The 15372-nt window shown below is 41.7% G+C and overlaps 1 protein-coding gene across 1 annotated transcript in view; it reads right to left on the reverse strand.

The window, feature by feature from the left end:
- Positions 1–1708: 1708 nt before the first annotated feature.
- The window catches only part of LOC138300243 (caspase-7-like), a 304287-nt gene continuing 290623 nt past the window's right edge, over positions 1709–15372 (reverse strand). Inside the window, exon 7 of the mRNA XM_069239328.1 lies at positions 1709–4803. Coding sequence (XP_069095429.1) covers positions 4574–4803 — 230 coding nt within the window. The 3' untranslated portion in view covers positions 1709–4573. The remainder of the gene's footprint in view (positions 4804–15372) is intronic.

Consider the following 15372-nt stretch of genomic DNA (forward strand, 5'->3'; position numbering starts at 1 on the left):
ATATTCAAAATAGTGGATTCATAGGGAAGAGTGAGAGAATGCTGTCAGCAGCCAAGGATCAGTCACCTTTAAGTACAATGAGAAACACAGATTCCACATTTCCCAACTTAGCATTGAAAACAATGAGAAGAGGGAGGCTGGAGACCATCAAAATAGTCTTGCAAAGAAAGGTGTCCAAGAAGGACAATTTTGCGCAGCTAAGCTGATGGGGTTCTGGAAGGACAAATACCATCTGTTGCGGGACCATGAGATAGCTTAGGGTTTTTGAAGTTATTCTACCAGGGAGTGTGAGGGTAGTTGATGGATTCTATAAAATAAAATGGGTTATCTTTTAATCATGAACTACGTGCAATCTGAGAAGTTTGCCAGATAGATAGGACTCCCATCATAATCAAGTGGGTTGTAAGTGATTGTAAACAATCTTACCCTGACTATCATTTCACTTGTATATTTTATAATGTAGATTGGCAAGCGGAATGCTAGAATTCTAAATTGTGATATATGCTAGACTTCTAAATTGTGATATTTTTTACCTGAACTGTCTTCCCTGGGAGGATCTCTTTAATTAAATGTTTGTTTTTTCCCTAGAAGTAGAAAAAGCAGTAATGATAAATTAAAAATATAAAACATCATTGCCTAAGTGACAATTTACGATTTAGATTGCTTATTGTTTTTTTAGCATTTCGACTGCTGTGGTGTATGGTTACTTAGTTTGTTTGGGTAACAAAGGGTGCTAATACTCTCTATGTTTCTTAGACCTTGTATGTACCTAGGTACTTTTGAACACAAATAATGTTAAACATCAAATACTGATAGCTAATTTTTGTGGTTGAATGTGGCATTGATAGTTTTTTACTATACTGGGTAGAAGTGTACTACGGCTATGAACAGAATTAATAAAGGGAACTAAAGATTGTTAACTTAAGTCATGTTTTTTTAATTCACGTGCGCATGATTATCATATTTTTCGCTCTGTGTTTAGGATGGTTAACAACGACTTGTGAGCTAATTGGCTGCTAATGGTTACTATGATGGGGCAAATGTTCCTGGTGATGGAAGTCACTGATTATATATCTTGATGTATACCATGGTTTGCAGCAGATGCCCATCATACTGGGTCTGTAGATCACAAACATTTCTGAGAGCTAGGACTTGGCAGATGCTGAATAAAATAAAAGCCTGCAGCAAGACATTGTTATGAATATCAGGATTATGCTCTAACTTTTGCTTGCAGTAGGAAAAGAAGACACATATGTCAGAAGTGTGAGTGCAGTGCAGTGCAGCCCTACGTAAAAAATGGGTATACAAAATGGCTGCGGTTACAGAACATATCACTTTCATTCTATGCAACATAAATTGACAAGAATCACTGAGAAAGATGAAAGTATTTCACAAAAAAAGCACTGACTTTAGTGTATGGACACAAATATCTTGTGTCAAGAACCAAGCACAAGCCATAGATTTAGTTTAACAACAAGGGCTCCCTACCTGAGTATCGCTGAGGTATATATCTGTTTATCACCTGGACACAAAATTTGAAATTGTAAGAACTTGTATAATTAGGACACTGTCTGCCTGATAACATTATCCTTGGGAGCCAAATGTATTTCTCTTTGTTATTATCGTCCCTCAATGAACTGTACAATTACAACTTAGTCTTGTGCACAAATCACTTTTCACAAACAGCAGAAATCTTTAGAGCCCTTAGTTGCATGCAAAAGCGGTCATTTTATTTTGAGCATGGGCAAAACAAGGTCTTCAGATGTTACATAGCTTGCAGGTCACAGCTAAACATACAGCTACAAATCCATGCATAGAAATTAACGATTTATAGGTCTTCTCCACATTTGCAAGCCTTGACACTCATCTTGTCAAAAAAGTGGTATCAAAAGCATTTGTCCTCCTGCCTCAATGAAAGATATATTCCTATTCTTTACAATAAGAGTTTCTGGGTTATTTGATGCCACAAGTGGGCTTTCTGGGGTTATGACCTACCAACTATTCAGGCTAGACATTTAGCTGACGTTACTACAAATTGTTCAGAAAATAAGTAAGATTATTCCTAATAACGGGCCTTACATGCATAGCAAACCATTATTGTAAACTCCAAGCTTGTAAAACTAAAGTTTTACAACATGCCATGCCATTAAAATGCAGGATACTAATGAAGGAAAGAGAACAGAATTGTGCCACTCGATAATTCAATGTGGATTGGCAAAGCCAATAGGTCACGTCTTTGGTACCTATTGGCTTTGCCAGTGATATTTAGTGATGCTGTACAGCTTCCCCGATGCTTTGCCTCAAAGCTAAAAAGGTGAACAAATCTGCATGAGATGGCGCACTGTGTCATTTTGTAAGCATGCACATCATGCATTCACACAGCCTACAAAACGTTGTGGGTGCCTTTTTTTATTTAGTGATAAAAGTTTGATCAGCAAATAAAAAGAAGGACAAAAGCTTTCCTTGTAAGGCAAGTAAGGGAAGCAACATGGTTAGCACAGGCGACAGAAGCAACACAGACGGTGTGGTTGGGGGAGGGGACAACTCGGCGGGCAGGGCAGAGGCAAAGGACACAGCCAAGTAACAGCAACATGGAGCTGAGGGGGCATAGTCCACAAAGGTGAGTGCATAACGGAGGAAAGTTGAGGAGAAGTAAAGGGCGGAAAGGAGCAAAGTGGAGTGCGACGGAGGGGAGAAGAGAAGTAGACAAGGGAGACTGCTGGAAAAACACATGCACAATCGCAGAGCCATTAACCAAAAAGAAAATGGTAGTGTCTGAAAAGTGAGAAGAGGAAAGACACAAATAATGTGGTCATACGCCAGGGGAGGGATGATGACGCAGAAAAGGAAGGACTAACAAATATTCATATATCATGTAACCAAAATCGTATAAGGTAGTGTGATTTTAGTAAAGAAAAATAATGTACGTGGGAAATTGTGCCCACGGGGTAGTTCGCCATTGTTATAAACGGGCTTAATTAATCATGAAGAATTGACAAGTATAGTAATCTGTCATAATTGCAAATGTATTCTATGATTTTCTTGTTGAAACTGTTTTATGGTTAGCTTAAATTTAGCAGAGGCTTTGGCCTAGTTGCCTGGTCTCAAATTTAACTGTGTGGTTTTCACTTGTATTAACAAAGACATATTATTTTACTTTAAGGCTGTATTTTTCCAGTAGAGATGACTAATACACTTATCTCAAGGTTTCGTGCTAGGCCGGTTTCATCTTCTTTGAAGCAAGGTCAGTTTCTGCAGGTGCAGACAATAAAGGCACTAAGATAAAATTAATTGGCAAACTTTGTTGCAACTTGTGTTCCAAGGCTCCAAGGACAATGTATGCATAAATGAGTACTAGGAGAAAGATACTATTCATTGGTCAAATTGAAGCCACCCTATGAACCCTCCAATGGAAGACCCTGAAGAATTTGGAATTTTTCTTACTTAAACACACCGGACAAAGAGAAGTCAGCCAATTTTCTTGATGCCATTTTGAAGCAAGATTCAAGAAGCCATTTTGGAACGAGCCCTTTGACACCTTTCTCTGTCGCAGAGAAAGAGACTTTAAGAATTCTCACCCTAGAGACTTTAACTTTAAACCTGCCCTGCATTGCCCATGCAGTAACTTTGCCCCATTCTCCTTGCTGCCGCAAGGAAACTTGCCCTTCACTTTGCCCCTTTGAAATCCGCCCCATGCTGATCGAACCGGTACCTGAGGGACGAAGACTTTCTTGAATGCTGATTGTATTTGGTAATTATGAGAGGATAATTGTATTATGCATTGTGATTTCCTTCTTAGGTACCAGCTGCTATTTTCATAGGGCCCAAGCTAGAAGTTTTCTAAATTTGTGTTGACTAAATTCGTTTTGCATTAAGCCCCACATGCCAATGCTAATTAGAGGTTAGTTGAGGTGTTCATCTGATGCACCATGCTAAATTGAAATCCTGTTATGCTGACCGATGTATGCAATTAGCCAAATTCAGTTACTTATATTAGTGATTTGCATTGCTATAACCGAGTGCATCATAATCCAGATTTGCGTAGACTGCGTTTCTTCCGTCGCTATGGACAGCTAGTAATGTTTGTATACATATCTCATTTGGTTTTGAGACTTATATACACTGTGTTAGCTTTGTTAATATAGGGTAATAAACTCATTAACATCTAATAAATTGGTGTGGTTATTCATGACTGAAAGGTCATGTTGCGTCAAAATACTGATTGTAATTGATTCCTAATGTGTTATCTTGATTTATCAATTGGGTATTGGGTATTGATTATTGATTTGAGTGATCCGACTATTCTTGGATGAGGAGAGCCCAACTCGGTTAAAAGGTTCACCAACCTCCAGCGTGTCCAAGTTCAAGTAATTTATAAGGGCTGGACGCGCTAACAGGGACAAACAGAAGAAAGAAAGCTTGCACACGTTAACATATAGAAAGCAAGCAAATTAGGAAGACAATAAGGCGACTAATGGCGTGCAATGAGTGGGCTGTAACTCCACTGTAAGCTAACTTCTCTTACACAGACAGCTTGCAGTGTCTGGCAGGCAAGATCTGCTCCATATTGAATTCATGTCTGGAAGTAAAGTTCTTTTGTCAGCATTGACGTAATACAAGGCACTTGCTTCTTTTTGTTGTGACCAGCGTGTTTGGTTAAAGACTCAAAACCAGTGGCGACAGCGAAGTTGACTCTGGTCAGGATCTGCATGATCTCCAGTTGTCTTCCATGTTCATTGATCTCCTTGCAAAGAGATTGAATGAACCAAGATCCATGTTCCTCGTTCCTCCAAGCATAGTAACCTACAAAAGAAACACAGTCTCAGTACTAAACGATTATTTCCATTTCCTCAGCAAAGACACATCTTTGTGAATATGGGCTTCTAACCAGTCAAGGAACGATCTGTCCTGGGCATGCTCACTTTCTATTCATGAAACTATATGTGTGTCATGCAGACAGTCAATGCCACGTTTTCTTAAAGGTGATTATACGGCACGTTTATTAAACCTGCTTAGCCTAACTGCGATATCAAATCTGAAAGGGTTAACTGTCTTACTGAAACACAGTGCCCACACTCCTTAAAGCATAATATTAATAGTGAATGCTGATATATCACACAGTGTGGACTGAGGCGTCTCTTTGGCGTTGTAATCCTCTTTATCGACATCAGAAAGAATACACGGCTGCGAAGATTTTGCTGGGATTTGAACATTATCTCCACTTTACTTTTCAGTGGCCAGCATGCATGCATTCAATCATTCGTGGAATACTAACAATGTTATGTGACTCCTCAGCTGGATGTAACAAATCGACTTAGGGTCCGGTTTTACAACCTCGTGGCAAATAACTAAGTTAAAACTGTCTCTGATTGTCAGTATTTGAGACATGTATAAATCAGTGCACATCTGAATTAGAGCTGGCCAACATCTATCCAGTGAGCGGGACACTGCTATACACGCTTTGTCTTTCCAAATTCATTACCAGACCCAGAACACATCAGCCAGCACTCACACTAATGTAGTGAGTATCTGAAACTGCAATGTCTCGGCACATGTGACATTCTGGTCAAACAAGCGCAAGAGTAAAGAAGTAATTTAAACCCTGTGCACAGTTTTAAACTGTAATAATCCGTCGATTTTTGCATGAAACTGTCTTCCTGGCAGCATATCCCTTCTCCTGTGGCTAGAGACGAGACAGTCCCCCTCACAGTGCTTCATAAAACTGTGACTTTCCCACTGAATGACGCTATAGTTGTGGAAATAGCAAGCAACGCACTGTCAAAAGATCTCTTGTGAAACCATGAAATATCGTAGTTGGATTATCTGTAAGTATATTTCTCATTGCAACAGTACATAAAGAGCATAAAGAGGCATATTTATGAGCCCTTTGCACAGCATTTGCGTCACCTTTTGTGATGCAACTCATGTGTACGAGGCCACACAACAGCTCTTTACATGGCTTTGAGTGGCCTCACAGATATGATGTAAGGTAAGGCAGCACAAATCGCTGCGTTGCCTTACTCTGCACAAGGGAGGCCATGGGCGTTGCAGTTGGTGTTCCCACGCAACACCCATGGATTTTGACACATCCCCAGATTTACTAGACCTTGTAAACCTGGGAATGCGCAAAAACCTTGCGCCTCCCCAGTGGAGGCACAACCAGGAGAAATATCTGTATTTCTCCTTGTTTTGAAATCTTTCTGTGTGCTGCATTCTGCCTCCCAGGATTGTTTTTGTGCAAGAAGGGGCAAGTGCAGGAAGGTGCCCCTTCCTGCACAAAAACAATCCTGCCTACAACACCAAGGTGCAGGGGTGCCTACATTGGCGCTAGGGAGCCAAAACAGTGTCTGCGCAGGGGAAAGGGCAGAAATGCGCCGTAAGGCATAGATATGGCGCATTCTTGCCTTTTCCCTTTGACACAGGGCAGCACAACAAGGCGACTTGCTGTGCTGCCCTGCGTTAATAGCCCATAAATATGGGCCATAGTTGTCAAATGATTTAAGCTCATGCTGTCTGTGGTACTGCACTGGACCCAGCCACCCTGCATTGAGTGCTAATTGTAATGTGGCACTGAAGCACCCAGTCAGGGGGTGTAAGGCATAGCTGCCAGAGAAGTGAAGCTACAAGGAGACAGCACGGAGCCTGGTAATCCGAGATTTCCGAGTCTTGCCCAATGCCACTTCTTTCACCAGGCCCATAGTCACACGTCCACAGACAAAGGGATAATAAATAAAGAAAAATGCACGGGCAGCCATGCCAAGATGATCCTCTGTGTCAAGCAGTGAGCAGTACCCGGGTCAGAAAACACAGGGAACGTGGTACAGTTTCTCACAGGACTTTGTGTGACGACCTCCCTCTGCACACAATTCTATCTAGGTAGATATCCAGCAGGATCCATTCTGGATAAACAACTTGCAGAAAGGTTTTACTTTTACACAATCTTAGGATTTTTTTGAGAAGAGTTATTCATCATCTCAACAACATGAAAGTGCTCACTGTGCTGTTAATGAGCACTAGGCTTAAGTTATCCATTTCCTCAAAAACATTTGCAATGAAAGTGTGAAAATAAATTTCATCTGTGCGTATTCTAGAAAGAGAGAAACTACACGTCGGATACTACATATCATGGCGAATAATGATCCCAAGTTGGGCTAATGAGCTCAAAACAACTATACTATATACTCTCTGTCCCTGGAACTGGTTATGCCACTGGTTTAGCTGTTCTGACCTTGGCGTCATTTCGCAAATGTAAGTAACTTATGGTTTGTGTTGGAAAGAGACTTAGGTGTTGAGCAGGATAGGGTGGGGAAATTGGCTGGATAAAACAAAGTCAATTATAGACAGGAGTTGAAACACCAATCAGAGCTCATAGGTCTAATGCGAAGACATTGTCCCGTTGGTTTCGTTATTGTGATTGTTGTTTAAATTCACAAGTAGAAATGCTACTGAGAGGGGAAAGCTTAGAGTTGAAGAGGTTTGGTGGCTAGTGTCTCATACCTGAGTCCCACAAAGGATAACTTCGCCAGGACGTGTGAGACCAGGACATCTAAAATTGCTTGTCACCATAGCAACATGGGTAAAGACATTATATTGCATACAGACCTAAAACCTGGTGCTTTCCACCCTTCTTCTGTTAGGTACTCTGGAGGAACAGAGAATACTAAAGCCATAAGATATAAGACAAGATTTAGGTCCTCACACCACCATTCCTCAAAGAATAGTAATATAAGAGCATGTGGACGTATGAGGCTGCAGAACATAAGAGGCTGCGGAGGGCTCCTCTAAGATGTATTACTTCACATTCTAAAAGAAAACTGAGAAGCCAGATGCATGTCACACTAGTGCAATAGGATAGTGGTTCTATAGGAGTCAATCTCAATGAAGAACGTTATACACAATTGTATTTATATAGGTGATTTCTCTTTTATGTTTATTGTTCCTTGTTATTTTTGCACAGGAGCCCACTGACTTTAAAGAAATTCAACTTTATTTAAGAAGACTGAACTCTGCCTCAGCGTACCTCCCAACACCGCCATTTAATTCACCATCTGTTACTGCCTGAAGCCCACCTACCGACACTGGAGTACAGCTTTTCAAATTGGATTGCAGATTTTGGTCAGGTGAGGTGCCGGTGGCACAGCTCTTGTGCGCTGACCCCTGCCATTGTCAAAGAGAACATTAACACTGACAGGCACAGCCGACGCAGTGCTCTGCTTCTCAGGATTTCTTCTCGCTTGCATCCTCACATCATCAGGCAGCACATCAGTGGCGACCATCTTTGTTCAGGATCGCTCACGCACTTGCTTCAGTGTGTTTATACGGACACAATAACAATGCCTTTGAACTTGATGACACCACATCGCTGATCAAGATTTAGTGCCTAATTTCACGTGGTAATAATCGGAGATAAGCACACCTGGACTGAGGTGTTTCTGGATTTACTTTATATGCTGACAGTTGTTTCACACATAGGCCCTCATTACAACTTTTTTTTTTAAAAGACCACTGAATCTGCGGGCCCCACTATACCATCAGTGCTGGCGGTATTTGTGACTCCCTATTATGACTTTTCTGCTGGCCCAGCGGAAAAGTGACATCAACATTGCAGCCGGCTCATAATAAAGCCGGCGGCAATGTTCATGTGCAGCAGGTGCAGCAGCACCCATCGCGCATTTCCCTGCCCGAAATTTGGGCAGTGAGATGCGCGATGGGGCTGTGCCTGGGGGCCCTTGCACAGCCCATGCCAAGTGCATGGGTAGTACAGGGGCCCCCAGGGGATCTCCAAGTCCCCCTTACCGCCAGCCTCTCCATGGTGGTGTTTACCACCATGAGCAGGCTGGCGGTTGGGGACTCATAAAACCGCCAGACGAAAGCCTGGCGGTATGTTGGAGGGGCCGGCGGTATGGCCGTGGCTAATGCGCCACGGTCATAATACGCTGGCGGTACACCGCCAGCCTGTTGGTGGTGTTACCGCCAGCTTACTGCCGGCAGCCAGGGTCGTAATGAGGCCCCTAGTTTGCAAATTTGCCAGCTAAAATCTTAATTGGTTACATTTGCCTTTTGAAATATAATTTTGGTCTCTATATCATACCATGACAACACAAACTCCATTACTCCAAATTATTCCTTTCTTCAAAATCCTGGCAAACCTATTATATGTTGGAAACATTGGTTCAGATCTTTTTTTAAACTATTTAGTTGCAATTGATACCACACTATTTGAACCAAAAAGGAAACTTGCTTTATTAATTGGCCAACTTGGACATGTAGGTCAGCAAGTCTTTGATAACCTTTCTCAAGTAGACATGCCACCAGGATGAATAGAGCCTTGGAATGTTTATACAGAAGCTATTGCGAGGCTCACAAAGATATTTTTCAAAGAACCAAATGTGTTACCAGAACGCTTTAATTTCTTTAGGAGGAAACAGAATATTGGGGAGTTGGTTGAAGAATATATTTCAGCTATAGGGCTGTTGGTCTCTTTAAAGTACTTTGTCAATTCTCTTGACACATACATCAGAGATCAATTTGTGTACAGTTGTGCCTCTAAAAAGATCCAAGGGAGACTGCTGAGTTACAGAGACCCCACCCTTTCAGAGGTTATTGAAATTACCAAAATCATCGAAAGATCGATTATTTCAACAAAAAAGATGTCATCAGAGGCAACAACAATAGGAAGTTTAGAAATAAATGCAATTGCTGAACACAAGCCCATAGGAGCCACTACCATTAAAAATATAGGTACCCTTGTTCCAGTCAAGAAGAACACCAACACATGTTACATAGGTGGATCCCTGTCTCATTTTGGAAATAATCTGAATTGTTCTGCTGCTAACAAACGTTGGAACAAGTGTAGAAAAATTGGACATTTCCAGTTTGTTTGCAGGTGCGACAAGAATACATTTAGAATCAGCACGGTTGATGTAGATTCTGATCAGTGCTCAGATGACCTGTCTAACATGATCCTTACATTAGGCACTGATCACAAAGCATCTAAGATGGTGAAAGGTCCTTGTGCAAAGCACTTATTGGGCAAGTATCTATCAACATGATGGTGGACTCTGGTGCACCCATCACACTCATCTCTGACATTCTCTTCCAGGAAAAATGGAAAGCAACCTCATTAACAGTAACAGATATTCACCCAAAAGCGTTTGTGGAACAAAATATTACCATGTTGGGGTATTTTATCGATACACTTTGCTTTTTGGGAAGGCAAATGATTAAAAAGTTTTACGTTGCCAAAAAAAGGAAGGAACATTATAGGATGGCAGGACCAGGTCAGGCTTGGAATTAAGTTGATACCTGGTCCTGAGAATCCCATTGTGTTAGATGAAAATTCTATCTCATTCATTGAAAATGTTGAGGATGTTAACCTAGAAAATGTTGTTAATAGGTTCTGTAACATTTTCAGTGACTAAATAGGAAACATTAAGAGATTTGAGCATTTGATTGAACTTAAAGAGGGTGCTATTCCTATTGTACTTAAGGTCAGATTTGTGCCGTTAAGTGTCAGATCACGAGAAACAGACTCATCTGAATGGGTCAGTCCAGTAGTAATAGTAAAATAAAAAAGGTGAATTGTGCCTATGGTTTGATTTATGCAATCTCAATAAGAACATCATAATTGATTGCCACCCTTTACCCAAAGTACAAGAATTGTTGGCTAACTTGGGGGGGGGGGGTCCACAGTATTCTCCTTACTTGACCTCAGATCAGTGTATCAACAAATACCTCTTGCTGTAGAGAGCCAAGACCTTACCACCTTCATCACTCCGTTTGGAGTGTACAAATATTTGCGTATGCTATTTGGACTGGCTTTTGAAGCAAGTGTACTTCACAAATGTATGGATAGAGTTCTGAAGGATATTCTGGGGGTACAAACATTTCATGACATCATACTTGGTTTTGATAAGACTGTCAGAGAACACAATTTGATTTTAGAAAAGGTGTTACACACATTTGAAGATGTAGGTATCACCCTGAGAAAAGACTAGTGTAAATTCATGGGCAATCAAGTGGAGTATCAAGGTCATAACATCTCTGATCAGGGCATTAAACCCAAAATGTCATTGGTAGCTGCAATTCAGAACACCATTCCACCACACAATAAGGATATCTTACTCTCCTTTTTGGGATTATGTGCGTATTATTCCCATTTCATACATGGGTATGCCCTGGTAGAACAACCAATGAGACAATTATTAAAACAGGACATGCTTTTGAATGGTCTAGTAAGACAAATGGGGCATTTCTTAAAATTAAGCTTCCTATTTTCTCAGCTCCTATCATATCTGGTTTCACAGCTGGGAATCCATGTTTTTTGATGGTGGACGCCAACCAATAAGGTTTGGTAGCTGTACTTTTACAATGGGTAGGTAAGAAAGAACACACAATTGCATTTGCCTTATGCTCTCTTAATCAATCTGAACTTAATTACAGGACTTTTGAAAGAGAGACTTTTTCGTGTTCATGGGCTGTTGAAAAGTTCAAAATGTTTTTGTGGGGCACCCAGTTTGAAATTTTCACGGACCATAAACCCCTAATATACTTGCGGAATGGTAACGGCACACCCAAAGCCTCAGATAGATTGGTGTGTATCCTGTCTAAATTGCAAGAATGTAATTACTCTATAAAATATTTACATGGGGGAAAAATGCCAGAGCAGTTTGTCTATCTAAGATGCCTGTGATTGATGAAAGTTCAGATGTTCATGAGGATGATGTGGATTGTATCGTGGCTCTGACTGGAAATTTGCCTGAGGGTCACAATATTGTGTCTAGAAAAATTGTATGGGTGCTCTTACTGAAGATCACATTTTACAAAAAATATTCAACTTTGTCAAAAATGGATGGCCTAAGGAAAGAAATTTAGAACCAGTTCTGAAATGTTTTGCTCAAGTTGCTGATGATGTGTCTGTAGTTGAAGGGTTTTAACTTCATCGTGATTTGTTAGTACCTCCCACTAAATTGAGAGAAAAGTTTTATTTAAATGCTCATGATGGTCATTTAGGTATCACAGCTACCGTTTGCAGGTTAATACAGTACTACTGGTGGCCTGAAAGGGATGTGCATGTCAACAGATGGGTGTCAGATTTCAATACTTGCTTAGTTTCAGATAAGCACTGGAGAACATATTTTACACATGGTTCCATTACCAGATACAACGTGGAACAAAGCTTCCCATGACTTTGCTGGTCCTTATGAGATACTACCAAGTAATAAGAAGTACTTGATAGTCCTGGTGGATAACTTCTCAAAATTGATTTATTTGAACTTTGTTGCTACACCTGACACCGCATCTGTCATCACATTTTTGCAAAATGTGTTTCTGATTAAGGACCACACAATAAGATCATGACCAATAATGCTACCCCCTTTAAGTCCCATCAGATGACACATTTTTGGGAGATCTTAAATAACAAACACCTACAAGTAGCATAATATTCTCCCACCTCTAATGGACTAGTAGAACGGGGAAATAATGTTTTGAAAGAAGGGGTACAGACAGCATTATCTTCGGGCTTCCAAGTAGAGAAATATCTCAGGGAAAATGTATGGAGCTACCATTCTACACCTCACCGCACCACGGGTGACTCTCCCTTTAAATTGTTGTGTAACAGATTGCCCATATGTACATTATATCTGGATTGGGTCAAAGATATAACTATGTACACTAAGAAGCAAATTGGTTTTCATAATATGAGAAAGAAGGTGTTAAACAAGCAGAAGGCAATTACACAATTTCTTTATGATACACACAATTCTAAAGTGTGTGAGTACAAAGTGAGAGACTTGGTTCCCATTAAAAACCCTAATAAAGTCAGAAAAGGTGAATGTAAGTTTACATTACCTGTTAAAGTGGTCAAAGTGTCCAAAAAGTGCTCTGCTACAGGAAGGAAAAGGATGGTGGAGCAGGAGAAATCTGGTGAAAATATCTCAGGTACAAGCCAAAAAGACTACTGATGGTAAAAATTAAAATCTTGAAAATGTCAAAGATCTGGAGAGTTTTGGTGGGATATATCTCAGCAAAAAACTTCTCATTATCCTGAACATGATGTATCTCGATGTACTGAGGATGACAACTCAATTGTAATTAGTCGTGATGACGGATCTTTTTTTAAACTCCTCATTGACAAGGGAGTTTACTACATCTAACCATTTAGATTGCTTATCAAGGATACCTAGTGTGTCAGAGAGACCCACTCAGAATGTTGTATTACCTCTTAAATTCAAAGATTATTATTTCCAGTGATTTTGTTCATACTGGCTTCCTTTTTGAAATATTGCTGATTTAAATTTGTTTATTTCAAGTTTAATGTTATTTTCAAATTTGTATTGTAAAGGGAAGAATGATGTTGTATGCATATAGGTGATTTCTCTTTTATGTTTATTATTCCTTGTTATTCACAAGACTAAGTATGTGTATTTATTATATGACGCTCATGTTCTGCTTGCTCTGTCTTGGGTGTTCTGTTGAATGGCTTGCCGTTTTGTCAGAGCACCGAGGATGCAAGAGAAAAGGTTGTGGGCTTTTGCGCTCTGTACTTATTCACTTCAATAAACCTGTCAAGCATTTGTCAGACTTTGATGGATTCTCTTCTACACTCAACAACAATACTAAATGAGTTAGAATGTTTTGCCCCAGCAATGTTTTGTCAGCAGTGTAGGAAAGTACCCTCATTTTGGCATGGTTACCCCCACCTTTTGCCTGCTGTCAGTGTGTTTTGAATGTCTTCACTGGTATCCTGCTAACCAGGACCCCAGTGATTGTGTTCTGTCCCTCTAAATGTGGCTGCCTAGGACTTTGCACAACCCACAGTTGGCAAACTGGTTCCCCCTTGTAAGTCCCTAATATATGGTACTTAGGTACTCCGGGCATTGGGGCACCAGGGGTTCCCCAAGAGTTGCATCATGTATTGTGCCACCATGTGAGCCCATGCAAAATGTGTCTGCAGGCCTGCCATTGCAGCCTGCGTGAAAAGGTGCATGCAGGCTTTCACTACAGATTACTGCACCAGGTCACTGTAAGTCACCCCTATATTAGGTCCTCCTAACCCAGAGGGCAGGGTGCAGGTACCTGTGTGTGAGGGCACCCCTGCATGAGCAGAGGTGCCACTATGAACTCCAGCTCCATTGCACTGGATTTTGAAAGTGAGGGGAAGCAATTTTACCCATGTACTGGACACAAGCTATATAATAGTAACTCCAAACCTGGGCATGTTTGATATAAAAAATGTTGGAATCATACCCCAATACTGTTGCCAGTATTGGCTGTATGATTCCACGCACTCAGTGGGGCTCTTTAGAGGATCCCCTAGTAACGCTCTTACCAGTCTTTCAGAGCTGCCACCCTCTAGACGAGTTTCTGCTCTTCTGCCGCTTGACCAGCTGAAGCCCAGGAAGGCAGAACAAGGGATTTCCTGTGGGAGAGGGAGGCTCCCCTCAGAAATAGGTGTGACATAGCTTGGGAGGGGAGCCTCCTCAAGCCACCGGTATGCATTGAAGGGCACATTTGGTGCCCTCCTTGCATAAACCGCTTTTGCACCTGTTCAGGGACCCCGGGTCGCTGCTCTGGTGTGAATCTTGACAAAGGAAATGGGAATGACCACTCCCCTGTCCATTGCCACCCGATGGGTGGTGCCCAGAAATCCTCCAGGTGGCCACGTGGTTCTGCCATCTTGAATCCAAGATGTGCAGGGGCCCCTGGGAGCATCCAAATGGCCAGGTCAGGCAGGTGACGTCACAGCCCCCTCCTGATAGGTGGTCACCTTGCAGGTGACCAACCCCCCTTATAGGGCTTTTTAGGGTCTTTCTTTTGGGTGGGTCTCAGATTCAACGTGCAAGATTCCACTAGGATCGTTTACTTCACCTTCTGGCCCCTGGAACCCCAACTGGACTCTTCGGAAATCAACAATCTGCAACTCCAGCGATAACTCCGCTTTGCAACATTGTTTCTCCGGCTCCTTCCAGCAACTGCAACATTTCCCTAGCTGTGCATCCTGTGAGGGGGTGAGTCTTCAGTCTGCACAAGAAGTAAGAAGGAATCTCTTTTGGAGTGAAGGACTCACTCCACTGCATCTGCAGGCACCAACTGCAATGTCAACTGGCTATGGGGATCTGCTCTCCCCTGGAATTGCGTGGGTCCTGCATCACAGGTGGTGGTCTGGAGTGGTCCCCTTGGTCCTCTCTACCAGCTGTCTGACTTGGGAGATGGTAAGCCCTTGCCTTTCCTTGCAGGACAGTACCCCTGTGCACTGTGACTCTTGCAGCTGCTAAGGCTTGTGTGCTCCTCCTCTAAGGAATCTCCAGGCTCCATGTAGCCCCAGCCTCCAGCACCTTTTTCTGCAGCACACTGTGTCCGGCCTGCTGC

Source organism: Pleurodeles waltl, chromosome 6, assembly GCF_031143425.1.
Source record: "Pleurodeles waltl isolate 20211129_DDA chromosome 6, aPleWal1.hap1.20221129, whole genome shotgun sequence".
Lineage (NCBI taxonomy): Eukaryota > Metazoa > Chordata > Amphibia > Caudata > Salamandridae > Pleurodeles > Pleurodeles waltl.